Source organism: Chrysochloris asiatica, unplaced genomic scaffold (assembly GCF_000296735.1).
Source record: "Chrysochloris asiatica unplaced genomic scaffold, ChrAsi1.0 scaffold00119, whole genome shotgun sequence".
NCBI lineage: Eukaryota > Metazoa > Chordata > Mammalia > Afrosoricida > Chrysochloridae > Chrysochloris > Chrysochloris asiatica.
In genome coordinates, this window is record NW_006408637.1 from 4,873,646 (window position 1) to 4,889,387 (window position 15,742).

The 15,742-nt window shown below is 40.6% G+C and overlaps 2 protein-coding genes across 2 annotated transcripts in view; one reads left to right on the top strand and one right to left on the bottom strand.

The window, feature by feature from the left end:
• Nucleotides 1–8,070, top strand: part of B3GALNT2 (beta-1,3-N-acetylgalactosaminyltransferase 2) — an 84,371-nt gene extending 76,301 nt beyond the window's left edge. Inside the window, exons 9-12 of the mRNA XM_006868584.1 lie at nt 4,160–4,285; nt 5,194–5,353; nt 5,874–5,930; nt 7,936–8,070. Of these exons, the coding sequence (XP_006868646.1) occupies nt 4,160–4,285; nt 5,194–5,353; nt 5,874–5,930; nt 7,936–8,070 (478 nt within the window). The remainder of the gene's footprint in view (nt 1–4,159; nt 4,286–5,193; nt 5,354–5,873; nt 5,931–7,935) is intronic.
• Nucleotides 8,071–9,234: 1,164 nt separating this feature from the next.
• Nucleotides 9,235–15,742, bottom strand: part of TBCE (tubulin folding cofactor E) — a 109,504-nt gene continuing 102,996 nt past the window's right edge. Inside the window, exons 13-16 of the mRNA XM_006868565.1 lie at nt 14,397–14,465; nt 12,783–12,842; nt 9,541–9,632; nt 9,235–9,327 (exon numbers count right to left, since the gene is read on the bottom strand). Coding sequence (XP_006868627.1) covers nt 9,235–9,327; nt 9,541–9,632; nt 12,783–12,842; nt 14,397–14,465 — 314 coding nt within the window. The remainder of the gene's footprint in view (nt 9,328–9,540; nt 9,633–12,782; nt 12,843–14,396; nt 14,466–15,742) is intronic.

Sequence of the window (15,742 nt, forward strand, 5' to 3'; positions counted from 1 at the left end):
CTATGGGTTGGAACTGACTCGATGACACTTTACAACAACATATACATATGGACCTCTCCAGATGGAATACCCAGGAATTAAATTTGACTCCATCTGTGGGAAGAAACAATGGAGAAGCTCCGTATAACCAGCCAAAACCTGGCCAGGGGCAGACTGTGGATCAGGCCATCAATGCTCATCTGCTGAAGAAATGTGAAACAAATCCACAAGAGTCAGCTGGAGTATATCCCACCTGAATTTAACGACATCTCAGCAACAGATTAGAGTCATTGGACAGTAATGACTGAAGATCAGAGGAGTTATGGGATGACATCACGAACTTCATACATTAGAGAAAACAAAAGGTCATCAAAAAGACAGGAAAGAAAGAAAAGACCGAAGGGGTGTCAGAAAAGAATCCGAATCTTGTTCTTATACAAAAGTTAACACGACTGGAAGAAAATGATGATGTAAAAGAGCTGAAGAGAAAATTTCAAGGACTGCTTTATAAAATGTGCAAGGAACTTGGGAGTCAAAAACCAAACGGGTAAAATTCACTCAGCATTTCTCAAGCTGAAAGAACTGAAGAACAAATTCAAGCTTCTGGTTGCAATATTGAGGAGAATCTATGGGCAAAATACTGAATTACACAAGAAATATCAAAACCAGATGGAATGAATACACTAAGTCACTGTAACAAAAACTTGGTCGCTGTTCAGTCATTTCAAGAGGTGTCACGTGATCAAGAACTGGTGGTACGGAAAGCAATCCAAGCAGCGCTGACTTCCTTGGTAAAAAATACGGCTCCAGGAATTGAAATGTTTCAGCACTGGAGGCACTCACTCATCTGTGCCAAGAAATCTGGAAGACAGCTACCTGGCCAAGGGACTGGAAGAAATCCATATTTGTGCTGATTTTAAAGGATGGTGACCCACCAGGATGCGGAAGTCGTAGAACAAAATTATTACTATCACACGCAAGTAAAGTTTTACTGATGATAATTCAAAATCAGTTGTAACAGCACATAATAGATGGGGAGCTGCCAGGAATTCAAGCTGGATTCAGAAGAGGATGCAGAACATTGATGTCAGATGGCTCACTCTTGACTGAAAGCAGAGAATACCAGAAAGATGTTTACCTGTGCTGTATTGACTCTGTAAAGGCTTTCAACTGTATGGAGCATGATAAATTATGGATAACATTCCATGTGCCCATGAGGAACCTATTCATAGCTCAGGGGGTAGTCAGTCATTCAGCTAGAACAAGCCAATACTGAACGGATGATAATTAGAAAAGGTTTGTGTGCAGATTGTGTTGTTTCACCTTATTTACTCAGTCTGTATGCTGAGCAAATGTCCAGACAGCTGGACTATGTGAAGAAGGTGGTGTCGGGCTTGGAGGAAGACCTTTAACAAGCTGAGATATGCAGATGACACAACCTTGCTTGATGGAAGCAAACAGGACTGGAAGTTCTTATAGATGAACTGCACCTCAGTGTAAAGAAAACAAAAATCCTCACAACTGGACCAATAAATAATATGATAAACAGAAAAGATTGAAATTGTCAAAGACTCAATGTACTTGAATCCAGAATCAGCAGTCAAGAAATCAGACTGATCAGGTAAACCTGCAAAAGACCTGATTAAAGTGTTGAAGAGCAAAGATGTGACTTTCAGGACTAAGGTGCACCTGACCCAACCCATGGTATTTTCAGGAGCCTCATATGCATGAAAAATCTGGACAGTGAATAAGAAAGGCCAGAGAAGAATCGATGCATTTCAGTTAGGCTGTTGACAAAGAGTATTGAAAAGTACCAGGAGCTGACAGAACAGCAAACAACTCTGTTCTGGAGGACGTATGCCTGAACTGGATTTGTTCCTTAGAAGCAACCATAGCAAGACTTGATCTTTCATACATTGAACATGTCAGGAAGGACATTACGTTTGGTAAAGAGGAATGGGATGAACTTACACAGTGGCCACTACAATGGGCTCCAGTGTCAGCAATTATGAGGATGGCGCAGGACTGGGCAGTGTTTTGTTCTGTTGTACATAAAGTCACTGTGAGTCACAACCAACTTGATGGCACTTAACAATAACAACAGTGTGGGTGACAACAAGGCAAGGGTGTAAAGGAGTGGGGATTGAGGTTCTAGAAATAGTGACTCAGTAACTGTAGCGTATTAGGATTTTCTGTGGGACATGCTCTGCATTTGTGGAAATTCACAAAAGCTCAGCTGTCACCGTCAGTTTGCTCTCCTCTGCCGTAGCTGTGAAATCTGAGCCTCTCCCCTCATCCCTGCTGATGTTGTCTACTTCAAGCCCTCAGCTTCTCCACCTGGGGCAGGGCAGTTTCCATCGAACAAGTCTGTGCTTCTGGGCCCCAGCAACCTAGAGCATATTCCCTCATTTGTGTACTTCAACCACAGAGGAAGGCTTTGTTAACTGATTTCTCATGCTGGGGTGGCGCTGTGGGTTAATGCGCCAGACTGCAAAACTGTTTGAACTGTAAGGTCGGCAGTTCAAGCTCACCAGCTGCTCCTCAGAAACCCTATACTGGGTCACTATGGGTCGGAACCGACTCAACGGCACTTAACAATAACAACAACACATAACGCAAGTTTTTTTCCTAATTGTTGCTGTTGGGTACCATCCGGTCAGTTCCAACTCATAGTGCCCCATGTGACAGAGTAGAACTGCCCACAGTTTTCAACATTGTCGTCTTTATTTATAGAAGCAAATCACCAGGTCTTTTTTCCCACTGGGTGGGTTCAGATCACCAACCTTCCAGTTTGTACTCAAGTACTTAACCTTTGCACCCCAAGGCTCCTTTTTATTTCTAATGAGCAAGTAAATGTTATATATGCCTTCTACTGTTAATCAGAAATAAACTTCAGAACCATCATTATTTAATCATCCTTTGACCTAATAAAAATGTCTCCCAATTTCTTTTACTCAAAATTGTTACCATCTGGAAGGCAGAGATAATGACGCAAAGTGATGAAGCGACTGGAGTCTTTGGACCCAGAGAGGGAAAGGGACTGTGGACCGAAAACTGGGGGGACAAAGGGGAAGTGTAGGGGGTAGGTTTCTGGGATATACCCTTTGCGTGGTTAATGATGCATGGAGGGGGTTAGAACCATGGCAATGAGATGATATAGGATGGAATGAATGTAAAGTTAAAGTTCCCCCATGTAAACTACCATATAATTCACAATAAAACATCTAAAAATATATATATATTATTTGTTACCATCTGGCTGGTTCCCTAACAAGGTTTTTAACAGAGATGTGCAGGGATTGTCAGTGGTAATGAATCGATATTGCCTTTAAATATTTCTTTATTGATTTTAGACAAAAGAAGTCACTCTTCTGTACCTTTTAAAAGTTGATTTATTGTAGTTTAATTGCTGGAAATTTTTTCCAAGAAAAATTGCATTTATGTCATAACTGAAAATGTTTTAAGTCATTAAAAGTCATAATACAGAATAGCATGGAACCCTGTACAGGGTTTCCGAGGCTGTAAATCTTTCTCCAGCGGAACAGCTGGTAGATTCCAACTGCTGACCCTGAGGTTCGCAGCCCGATTCGTAACCACTACGCTACCAGAGCTCCTTATGGTATGGTAGGAGTCCCTTAATGCTATAGGCCCAGGATAATGGGACAGCTGTAGGATTAGCACTGGACTGTTAGCCACAAGGTTGGTGGTTCAAACCCATTAAGGACAACTGGAGCAAAGGGGAAGTGTGACTAGATCAATGAAAACAGACCAACTAGAGTAGAAACGAGAGAGTTGATGCATTGTGAAGACACAACCAACATCACTGACTAATAGGTGTACAAACTGTTGAATGGAAACCTAAACACAGTAAAATACTATTTAAAAACTAGAAAAAGAGCCAGTGGCATGAAGTTAAATGTTTAATGTTTAAAAGTTTCATCTACTGAGTGGTCTGACATGAGCAATGCCTAAGAAGCATGTGGAATCCTTGTCCCACGTCAGCGTGGTACCTCTCGTGGTACTTCCATGTTACTTACCAGTTCACAGGGGAGCACTGTTGCTGAGGAAGAAACGGAAACCATAATCCAATTGGTGCCGGTACCATTTCCAATGCATTACCCGAGTGCTGTTCCTCTCCCTTCCCTGTCTGCTCACACTCACTTCCTGTCTCTGTTGTCAGGACTGTGGAGACAGCTAGCTTTGACTTACTGCTCAAGACAGATGACGACTGTTACGTAGACCTGGAAGCCGTATTTCAGAGAGTCGCCGTCAAAAATTTGAACGGACCTAATTTTTGGTGGGGAAAGTAAGTCACACAGTTTTTTGTCCATTGACTTTCACGTACCTGATTAAATATAATTAACTTCGAATTAAGTATGCAAGTCATCTTTTAGAAGAATAGTGTAGCTGAGATAAAAACTGCCCGATGGGTCTCTTGCCTCACTGTATTTTATTACTTTCCAGTTAGAGAAACTCTCAGCCTACTGTGATATGGCTTTTATTCTGAAAATATATTTTAAAATACGTTGTGGCAGCTCTCTTCTTTGGGAACACAACATTGGAGCAGTGAAGTGTGTTGTGTTTTTTTAGAGGGGGTAGATACACAACAGAGACTCCTGCTGTTGTAGGATCAGCACTGGACTGTGAACCACAAGGTCAATAGTTCAAACCCACCTACTGTTCCTTGGAAGTCCTATGCAGGGTCGCTGTGAGTCAGAACTGACTAGATGACACCTAACAACAACGTGTACACAGAAGGGCCCTGGTGGCATAGTGGATTATACATTGGGCTGCTAACTGCAAGGTCAGCAGTTCAAATTCACCAGCCAGCCTCTCTGCAGGAAGAGGCTCTCTGCTCCCATAAGGACTGCCAGCTTTGGAACCCCTCCCTCCGTAGGATCGCTGAGTGGGAATCGAGTCTGTGGCAATGAGATTTAGTTGCTCTGGTTTCCATGTGTGAAGGCTGAGCCTCTGAGGTTTTCCATTCACAAGCTTCAAAACTGCACCTAAGAGGAAATTTGGTGTGGCGGTCTCGTACATAAAACATTCACTGGGCAGTGTGGTTCATTTCCTTAAACTGAAAAATGGTTTCACCTTCTTCCCTCCTTGCTTCTACAAGCAAATAGCTGATCCCTTTGTAACAGGGACCAAGGAGTCAAGTGCTAGGACATGTGTTGGGCCAACACGAGGAGGACAAATGCTTTTGCATCTCAGTTTCAGGTTGAACTGGGCAGTTGACCGAACTGGGAAATGGCAAGAGTTGGAGTACCCCAGCCCTGCATACCCTGCCTTTGCATGTGGGTCAGGTTATGTCATTTCCAGAGACATTGTCCACTGGCTGGCAAGCAACTCGGAGAGGCTGAAGACCTATCAGGTATTTAATTCAGGATTTCTTATGTAAGGATCCCTCAGCAAGCCAAGTTTCATCCAGGCCAATCCTCTGTCACTGAGAGCAGGCCTTTCAGTGTGAGGAAGGCATTTTCTCCTTTCTATATAGAAATCAGCCCTCAAAGGTCAGGGGCACTCCGACTACCCCTCAATCCTCAGCTCGGAACTCAATTCCAAATTCTCTCCGTCTTTCTGGAGCCTATGTGTTTCCAGCCTGTGTTTACTAGTGGAATTCCTAGTTTTAAAAAAAAAACGCCTTATACAAGAAGAACAGGTTCTCTTCTCCTTGTGTTAGTGTGGTCTTCTCCCTTCGTTGTGGTTTAGATGTTGCATGCTTACAGCCATTGGCTCTTTCTTTTGCGTATTAAGTTGGATCCATGTTTGGCATTTCTTATCAGAATAATTATAAAACAAAGAAATAGGTTATTATGGGAGAGCACGTGGCATTGTCTACAGATGAAATCGCATTTAAATGTTTACATTTCAATTTGATGGGGTATCTATAGGGTGAAGATGTAAGCATGGGCATATGGATGGCAGCTATAGGACCTAAACGATACCAGGTAAGCAAACCTGCGGGGGGGCTGGAAGTGTGGTTTCTCTCCATGTTTGTCTGTCAGACCTTGGGCAGAAGCAGTGAGATATGAGGGTCTTCAATGTTCTTGTTCAGAATGGTCCACTTAGGTTATCTCTCCAATGATATTTTTATGAGCTTAATTTATACATTTGCTTAGGAACATTTTACAACCTAAAAATTTTACAACCTAAAAACTTTAAAAACAAGCAACTGACTCGCATTTCTGGCAATATGCAGTCTAAGAATCCTGAAGGACACTTCTAATACCAGGCGGCCTCAAAAAGATCAGGGGAAAATTCCATTGTCTTTTTTTCATTTCATTCTTCCACAAACTTTTTGAAGCAAATAAAATACTACATATACCTATTATTGGAAAACATCTTTTAAAATATATTGATTGAGCCAGGAAAAAAAAAAATTTTTTTTCAGAGACAAAAATGGAAAGTGATGAACAATGGTTGGCTTTGATGGTCATTTTCAGCCCTCTGTTGGACGTTTTCAGTCTCTGTGTATGATTGCTCTAATAGCTGCAGTCTTTGTCAGTCGGATTCTATAGTTGTTCCTACTCACTGTTGTTCATGGAGCATTCTTGAATTTTATTCAAAGACTCTGTTTTTCCTTGGTTTGCTCATCCTCAGAAACTGAGACCTGCATTTTACAATGCATTCCTACAGAGTGGATTCATGGGGGGTTTTGCCATTGCACCTCATTGCAGTAGGATCTAGGAACTAAATCTAGGAACTAAATTTCTGGCTTGGAACTTGGGTGGGGCTCGCTATAAGGACTGACGACCAGTTCCATGCCTACAGTCAGGACAGGCTGAGGGTACAGACGCTCAAGGGAGACTTCTCCGCTCCACCCAAACAAAGGCTAACCCAGACAGGTCGCCTTCACACAGAAAGTTTCCTTTTCTTGTACACTCACTGAGTATAAGTCCACCTCCCATGCACTAACTGAGGAGATCCACTCACTGAGGTGATCCCCCCTCTCTCCTACACTCACTGAAGGGATCGACAGATGTCTTTAAGGCATATGCTGACTCAAACAAAGCACTTCCTCCACTTTTGGTTTTTTCAGCCTTGCTTTAAAAAGGTACTTTTAATTTTGTCTGGTATTTTTGTATTTTGTAATGGAATGGGGTTTCTCTATACATGTATTTTGCTGTACTGCTGGAAACAAGCCAATTCTGTATCTTTGATGTAGTCTAGTGGTTAAAATCTTGGGTCTGTGAGTCTGACCTATTTTAATCCTGGCTACCCAGTTTAGTTGAGTCCTGGTGTAGCGCTGTGGGCTAATGCACTGGACTGCAAAGTCATTTGAGCCACAAGGTGGGTGGTTCAAACCCACCAGCCACTCCTGGGAAACCCTATACAGGGTCGCTCTGAGTTCAGAACCAACTCAATGGCACTCACTACCACCACCACCTAGTTTACCAGCACTCTGACCTTGAACAAGTTACTTAATCTCTCGGTTTTTCATTTATACAAGGGAGATCATTGCTGCCTCATAGGCTTATTTTGATATTTATGAAGCATTTAGTACAGTTCATAGAATATTATAAGCCCTCTATCAGAAGGGTGACTGTTCTTGGTAATTTTAGGAAATATTAATAGAAGGACTTTGAAACATGAGTAAGACCTGTTCCTTTGTTAGGATTTGAACCACATTATAATTTAGTAATCTTACAAGGCTGTATAGATAGTCCCCCTTTTCTCTAATAACATGAAACTTCATTTGTGACTCCCAGATTTTCTGTTTATAGGATTCCATTTGCTCTTAATCCACACACATGCTACTGTTTTCATTTTACACCGCCACATGGTGCTCCCAGAAGCCTCACAAGTGGGTTCACGTGTACACGGACTGAACTATCTTTGAAGTCATTTTAGCTTCGCTACAATGTATGTTGCCTAGTGCAGGTTATCTGCCTCTCTTGCAGCACAGCTTCATAACTCTCAAATCAGCAGTTGTGTTGTTTTGTCTTTCGACAGGACAGCCTCTGGTTGTGTGAGAAGACGTGTGAAACTGGAATGTTGTCTTCCCCTCAGTATTCTCCACAGGAACTCACAGAATTATGGAAGCTGAAGGAATTGTGTGGTGACCCTTGTAAATGCGAAGCAGGATAATACTGGTTTTAATGAGCAGTGTCCAATAGCAAATAGTAATCTCAATGTAAGTCTGAGGAAAAGCCCAGTGTTACGTGTCCTTCAGGATTGTGCTAGATTGACCCTCTCACCTGCAGCCAGTGTGCTATAGATCAATCTTAATGTTTGCACAAAATTTCCTCTTTAAAACTCAACTGATACTGTAGCATCAGATAAATTCTTATTTATATATTAGATTGGATTATATATTAGATTGGAAAACTACTTCTGAATGCTAATGCACTGTTTATAATTAATCATCACTGTCCATCAGTCATGGTTACCACTTGGCATAGTTGAGAAATCCTAAGTAATAACGGAGGGTTGGCCTGTTCACCTGGATTACAGTAAGCAACTAAGGGTCGAAACAACTCTCAGAAATGAAGTGAAACCTACTTAATTCTCGGTTCTGGGCTTTGGTGGTTTTTAAGGAGGTTCATTTGTTACATGGACTATGGACTAATACCCAGGTTTTCTTTTGCTATTTAACATAAATGCTAAAAGCTCACAGTTAAGTTGTCCTGGAAAGTTCTGTGATTATGTGTAGAAGTAGACAGCTCTCAGGGGTTTAGCATCACAGGGAAGGGGCTTTCCTCTTATATCAATCAAAGATAGAAATCGATAAAAGAAGATAATGCCCAGTTTAGGTGTTATTACAGGGAAAAGCATGTGGATTCCTTTTTTTAAGTATTCTAAATATAGTGCAACTAAGACGAAGTATAATAGCATCTATGGTCAATTAGCAGAAGATGTGCCCCTCCCTCAGTTTAAGGGACCAACCAAATCATTGTAGTAACCTTTTAAAATAGAAGTTTCAATAGTGGATTCCAGACATTAAAACTGTGTTCAGATTATATTAGGTTAGCTAGTTTCTATTTAATATTTAAATCCTCACATAATGAAATACAGTGATGAACTATAAAGATAAATGTGAAATCAGAAAACCATTAGTAGGTACAAAACCTTTATTACTATATATTATTATATACAAGCCTGGAAACAAGTTCTTTCCAATGAAAAATCAACCTTTTCTATATTAGGGCAAGTTGCAAAAGTCTTTTTTGGACAGAACTGTTTCAATAGACCATCTCTGGGGAATCTGAGCCACAATCAACAGTTGGGTCTCTAAGTGTCATTAGTTGGCTGTTACCATCGCACCACTAGACAGTCTCCATTGTCCACAGAATAAAACTGTAATGACTGCTGGTCATTTTCTAGTTCAATTTCTCTGCCAGGCATCTAAAATTTAAAAAAAAGGGGGGGGGGTGGTGTTGGTGGATAGAAGCGAGATTAAGACAGCCTGCTGTATGTACCCCAAATAGGTTACCCTTACAGCCAAAAGATGTATGATTTCCATTTAGAATCAAACCGTTGTTTTTACACTTGTAATCTGAACAGCATGTCATCCTGTGGAGAACTAAGCATGACTTTGTATTTTGTTGGACGACTTACTTTGGGGCTTTCATAGGACAACTGGAGTTCGGACACAGGAACTTTTAGAAGACGTGATAACAATCCTTTCACCTTTTGAATTGTCATGAAGTCTAACAAAAAAAGAGAAACCATCAATTCTCTCCAATAACCGCTGGCCTGTAAAATGAGTGCACGTGACCAGAACACAGTTGTCATGGCAGCAGTAGCTGTCAGTTCCTAGGAGTAATTAACCCAAACAAGTAATCAGGAATGGCTCACACAGTAAGCAGATCACAAAATCAGTCTCACACAAGTTACTCGGTAGGATGTGGGAAACAAGCCAATGCTTTGATCTAAGTGCCCTTTGACAATAGTTTTCATACTGTTCAGTGGTTTTCACTATTTCTTCTTTAATCTACATAAACCAAGGATTCATACTGTCGGCAGAGAGAAGTAAATGTGAGTGCAGTCATGAGCTTTTCCTGTGAAGCCTTTGTGTTTCCTAACTCAGGAACTACTGTGTTTCCTAACTCAGGAACTACTGAAGGAACACCGAGTGGAAAGTGCTGTCCTGAGCAGTCTCGTACCCTTTCTGGCCTCGGTAACCTCTCTAACATGAGGAGAGGATATGAAACGATCCACCAGGTCCTTCCATTCTTTAACAATTATCCTGTGAAATTGTGTTCAACTAACACAAAAAAGTAACCACCAGGCCTGGGAATGCTTTGGTTTGTTCAAAACCTTTCCAAAGATAGGTTGTGGTAAATATTGGGTATTTTGGTTACAAAAACTATAGTTTCTTTGAAGCTTTAGCTGGAGGTACAGCAATAGTATGGTGTTTCAACAAATATGACAATGACAATGTATTCAAATATTTTTCTATCAAAAACCATTTTTTGTATACGCTGTCGGTGTTTTTATGCAACTTGTGATAATAAATGTTATCTTTATTTTAGAATAAAAAAGTTGGCCTTTTCTTGTTTTAAGTACTGAATGCAGATACTTTGCAGATCTTTATCATTTTAATGACATAATTTGGTCTCCTATGTTAGTATATGTAAGTGGACTGCTTTGATGTTTGGAAGGTAGTCACAGGTGGGTTAATTTCTGCACATCTGGGTAGAAAATGATACATTCTTAATTCAGGCTAGAAACACAGTTTGATCATAATTATAAGACTCTACCAGATCTCACAAGTGCCACGGGACAGTGTTTGCTGAGAGCATATGAGTATTCTTTATTTTTATAGCATTTACCACATGGTTTTACAGTAAGTCTGTACCGATTTCTCATGCCAGCTCTGGGTATGATTATTAAATTTTTGCTAATCTGAAGAGCTAAAAAACAAAAAAGAAAACACTGGGACTGCAATATTTTACATTTCTCTACTGCTGTCTTTTAAAGGATATTTATCAATGTTTGTGGTTAGATATTTACAGCATGTTGGCCTAAGAGTAGTAAAAGTAGTAAGAACACTTTTCATCTGGCTTACTGCTGAGTTGATAGAAGGTAGACAGACGCCTACACGCAGCTTTAGAAGTAATATATTACATAGAGTTTCTACGGATGATTCTAATCCGTTCTGCCGAAAAGATTAATAAGTCTATGGCCATATCACCCTGAATGCGCCCAATCGCATCTAAAAGACTAATAAAAATCAAAGCAGGAAGCAACTGAGTACCCAAAACAGTAACTGAATCTCAAAAAAGGGCTGGGACCACCTGTGGGATGTTAGCAGCAAAAGGTGGCGGGCACATTACCACCTGCCCACACTGCAGTCCACAGCAGCCCTTGACTGATGGGATGCCAGTGCTGTTCCTTAGTGGCAGCCCCCATGGAAGTACAAGGTGCAGCCATTCACAGCCAATGGCATTACCACGGAATTCTGACCTCTAGTACTGCTCTGTCCCCCAGTGCCTTTATGGACAACTCTGACATTTGAAAACAGAATAATTAAAGGGAAACCCACTCATTTTAATACCTCGTCACATAGTAGCAAACTTACACATCGCTGAGGAATAAAAGTTGCATTGCTAATAAAGATGAAGAAATACTGGTAACGGAACACTCAGTAGACGCGATTATCAATCAAGAGGCACTTCTCTGAGCACAAGGCAGGCCTTTCATAAACAACACTGCGATAAGCAGCTCGCTTCATTTGATAAAAAAAATAATTGAAAACATCAATGTGAATTTACTGCCCTGATAAGCAAAAACATTAAAGTCATTTACTAGAATCCTTCAGGATTTATATTAACTCCTCCTCTTCACGGCTCCATATGGAATGTTTCTATTTTTCTATGATCCTAGATTCATCTTTAGAATCCACAGTATCATACTTACTAAGCACAATACACTAATTTTTCTTTTGAGTGAAAGTTTAAGGTGAATGATGTTGAGTCCTGCTGTGGTGCTGTAGGATAATGCACTGGACTGCAGGGTCAGGGTCAGTCTGAACCAAAAGGTCAGCAATTCAAACCCATCAGCCACTCCTCGGAGACCCTGGCTATACAGGGTCTCTGTGGGTCGGAACTGACTCATCAGCACTTAATAACAATTTGTTCACACAAAAGCATTTATTTTCTGTAGGAGTTAATTCAGTTCTAGTATTTTTTTAAAAAAAACGTTGCTGTTAAGTAAGTTCTGACCCACAGTGACCCCTAAGATAGAGTAGAGCTGCCAAGGTAGAAACCCCAAAGACAAGGGTTCCAAGGTTAGGGTCTTTACAGGCTGCCACGTCTTTCTCCCATGGAGAGTCGAACCACTGACCTTTCAGTTAGCCACCAAGCACTTAACCAGTATGTCAGCAGCACTCCTATTCCCATTAAAGTCCTAACCGTAAAAAAACGATTTCAGTGTGTCCACTAAAAGACAGTGGCTTCTGTTTCCGTAGGGACTCCAAATCTGCAAGGAAGTCCTAACTGGAATTAAGTTGCTGTCTTATAAAAACAAGGATAAGACAGATCCCCCAAAGCCCAGGAGAACAAGAGAAATGGCCAGAGCAATGACCGGAGCGTCCAGCAATGGGCATGAGAGGCTGCTGGACAGCAAAAGCAGTCATGCTCGCACACCTTGGATTTAAAAAATCATCAAATACACGGGCTTCCCATTTCGATAATAAACTGTTTTCTAGATGAGATGATAAAATTGGGGAAAAGTAATGATTTTAGAATATAAAATCCTACTAAAAGTCCATAAACTTGGAAGGTCTACACTTTCAGGTGTGAATTAAATAGACAGCTCATCCGACTCATCAAATGGGATAGGAGGCTCAGTCTTACCTGGTAACTGCTTCTCTGTGACTTTCTGATCAAGTTGATTAGGACATTTTATATTCAGCTCTTTAAAGACAAAAGGGAAAAGGTTAATTGGAAAAGTGGGACAACTTAGTCACCTGACTTAATTCACAAATACAATTCTACATTCTATGTTGGTGAGTAGCATTTGGAGTCTTAGAAGCTTGTGAATGCCCATCTGAGATACTTTCATGGAACAAATGTGTATGAAGATGATCAAAGCTAATTGAAGAAACTCATCCACGGTGCTACTGCCCACAAACCCACACCTTCTGTAACATGAGAACAAATGAACTACATGTGCCTCACTACCACAACCAACAGCTCTGACCCAGGGTCACAACAGAAGGTCGCAGAGAGTGGGAGAAAAATATGAAAACCTAACTCCGGTTCCCAAAACAGGTGACACTAGAGGAAACCTTAAGAATATAGCCCTAAGATTACCTTTGAATTTGGAATTGAAGCTGCTTCTATCGATCACTTTTAGCCAAATAATCGATGACCTTAGACTCTCATCAGTACCACGAATGACCAGTGCACTCCCTTAAACAATTAACTACACAAGACTAAACGGTCAGAATCTACCCAGAAACAAACATGAAAAAGCAAGGAGTGGGGGAGGGAAGCTAGAGGACTGGAAATCAGAACAAACAAAATGGAAATCATGACATGCCAAAGCTGACAAATTGTAACCAATGGCAAGGGAACAATCTGTATAAAAATGTTGAGTGGGAACTAATTTGCTATGTAAACTTTCACCAAAAACACAATTTTTAAAATTTCTTACAAAGCTAACTGGGTTTCAGAGGTATGCAAAGGACCAAAAGTGGGATAATTTGAAAAGATCTCTCAGGCTTTATCTTGTGAGTATGTTTCTTAGGGTGTCTCCATGCCTTCAATGTCTTACAAGGTATACAGTGTAGCTACCTAGTAAACTTTGTTGTAATACAGACAGATTTCATTTGAATGTCCAATTCTAGGTGACCATTATGGTTTACTTGTGTTAGGTGTCCTAAGTTTAATTTTCTATATGACCTGATTTTGAGTGTCATTTTAGTGAATAATTGAACTTAATATAATTTCCTTGTGTTTCTTTGTTATTCTTGAGTGATGAATAAAAATGTGTGTCATATACATATTAATGGTTAAAAAAAAGGTTGATGTAAATTACCCATATGACTCATTTTTTTAACAAAACTTGGCTTAAACCGTAATACAAGAATAGGTCTTACTGATCAGTTCAATACTTCTTAAAGTTACTAGCAACATCAACAACAAAAACTATGTCAACATTCTATAGCTTTCCTAACAATTTAGCCAGATTTTCAAATGGGGGAATTTCCAAGCACAAATTTCAAACTCACAATTCAGCACAAAACTCATGTTTCCTTCATATCAGACACTATTAAGTGACCTTACAGCATGAGACCTGCGAAAATGTTCAATACAAGACTTTAGATTTATTGATTTTGAGAATTTCTCTAAAAATCAAAAGCATGTAAGACACTGATAGTTTAATTCCTAATAGGACATCACTATCTGTTTCAGCATCTAAAGACTTGACGACAAATATGCGGGGTTTGAATTCTGGGTTCTTACTTAGTAGTTGATTCTTAAGCATAAATGGTTTCTGTATTTTGAGTTCCCCATCTTCAGGTGCACCATATTCTGTTTAAGAAGAAAGTAAGAAAAGATTGTAAAAAAAAAAAAAAAGTTTTATAGCTAAATATCAACCAATACAGCTTTTTCCTTTCACAAGATAAACGTAGCAGCAAGTGGTATGCTAACCAAAGATCTGCTTTCCTATTAGCTTTGTTATTTTTAACTCATTTAGCTCTTTGATGGTTTGTTTTGTTTTCATTTTTAGGAGGTATGGGCAACAACCGTTTTCAAGGCCGGAATCTTCCCAGATTTGTGTATGACATATTGCTCTTAGAACCTAGCAAGATGAGGCTGTACCAGACACATAAAACGTCTTTTTCAAGTTCCCCTGTGAGAACAGTTCCTGATCTTTCTGGTCCTATTTAGGATTTGATTCACAGCGCCTTCACCAAGTTCTAATCAAAGTATGTAACACTTGACAGGCAGTTCAAGGAGCTCTTGTATTGTAGTGGTTACACATCAGGCTGTGAACCTCAAGGTCAGCAGTAAAGATGAGGCTTTCTGCTTGTGTAAAGATTTACAGCCTCAGAAACCCTGTACAGGGTCTCTATGAGTCAGAACCAACTCCACCAGCACCTCACCCACCAAGGGACTGTCCACAAGGGTACAGGGCTTTTCTCTTGCTCTAACATCTGAACATTATGGGGCCAAATTTCTACAACTGCCTCAAGTCTCACTGCCTTTGTCTTTGGGCACTCTCAGTACAACCCTGAGCCACACCTGCAGGGTGATTCAGAATTCACCAAAAGGGGCCAGGAAATGGAGTCATCTCAATGCAATTCCCACAGGCAGCTTCTCTTCCTCAATGATAACGCTCTAGCCTAAAGCATTTATGCAGTTCACGGCATGCATTAGGAAATACATAAAAAGGGAAATTTGGAATAATGAAATTTTTAAAAAATGGAAAGGACATCAGGGACAAGAATCAAGAAGCCTTGGCTTCAAAGCCAAAGGAACCAGGCAGGGCTTTGACAAACCATCTTGCATACCAAGTAGCTGAATTGTAGGAAGAAAAATGCTGTGAGCCCACAGAATCAAGCCCGGGAAGGACGGCCCTCCTCTAAGCTCAAGAGATGCCAGCACTGTCTGTGTCTGCAGAGCACTGAGAAACAACAACACCTGGGATCCACCTTAACCATCTGCATTTTGAAATCACCTAAACTGTAATCAGAGGCCTGGAGCGGCGCATTAACTTGATTTGAACTGCACAGTTGTCGGCTCAAGCTCAGTCACTCCTTGGAAACCCTATGTTGTTGTTGTTGTTATGTGCCATGGAGTCGGTT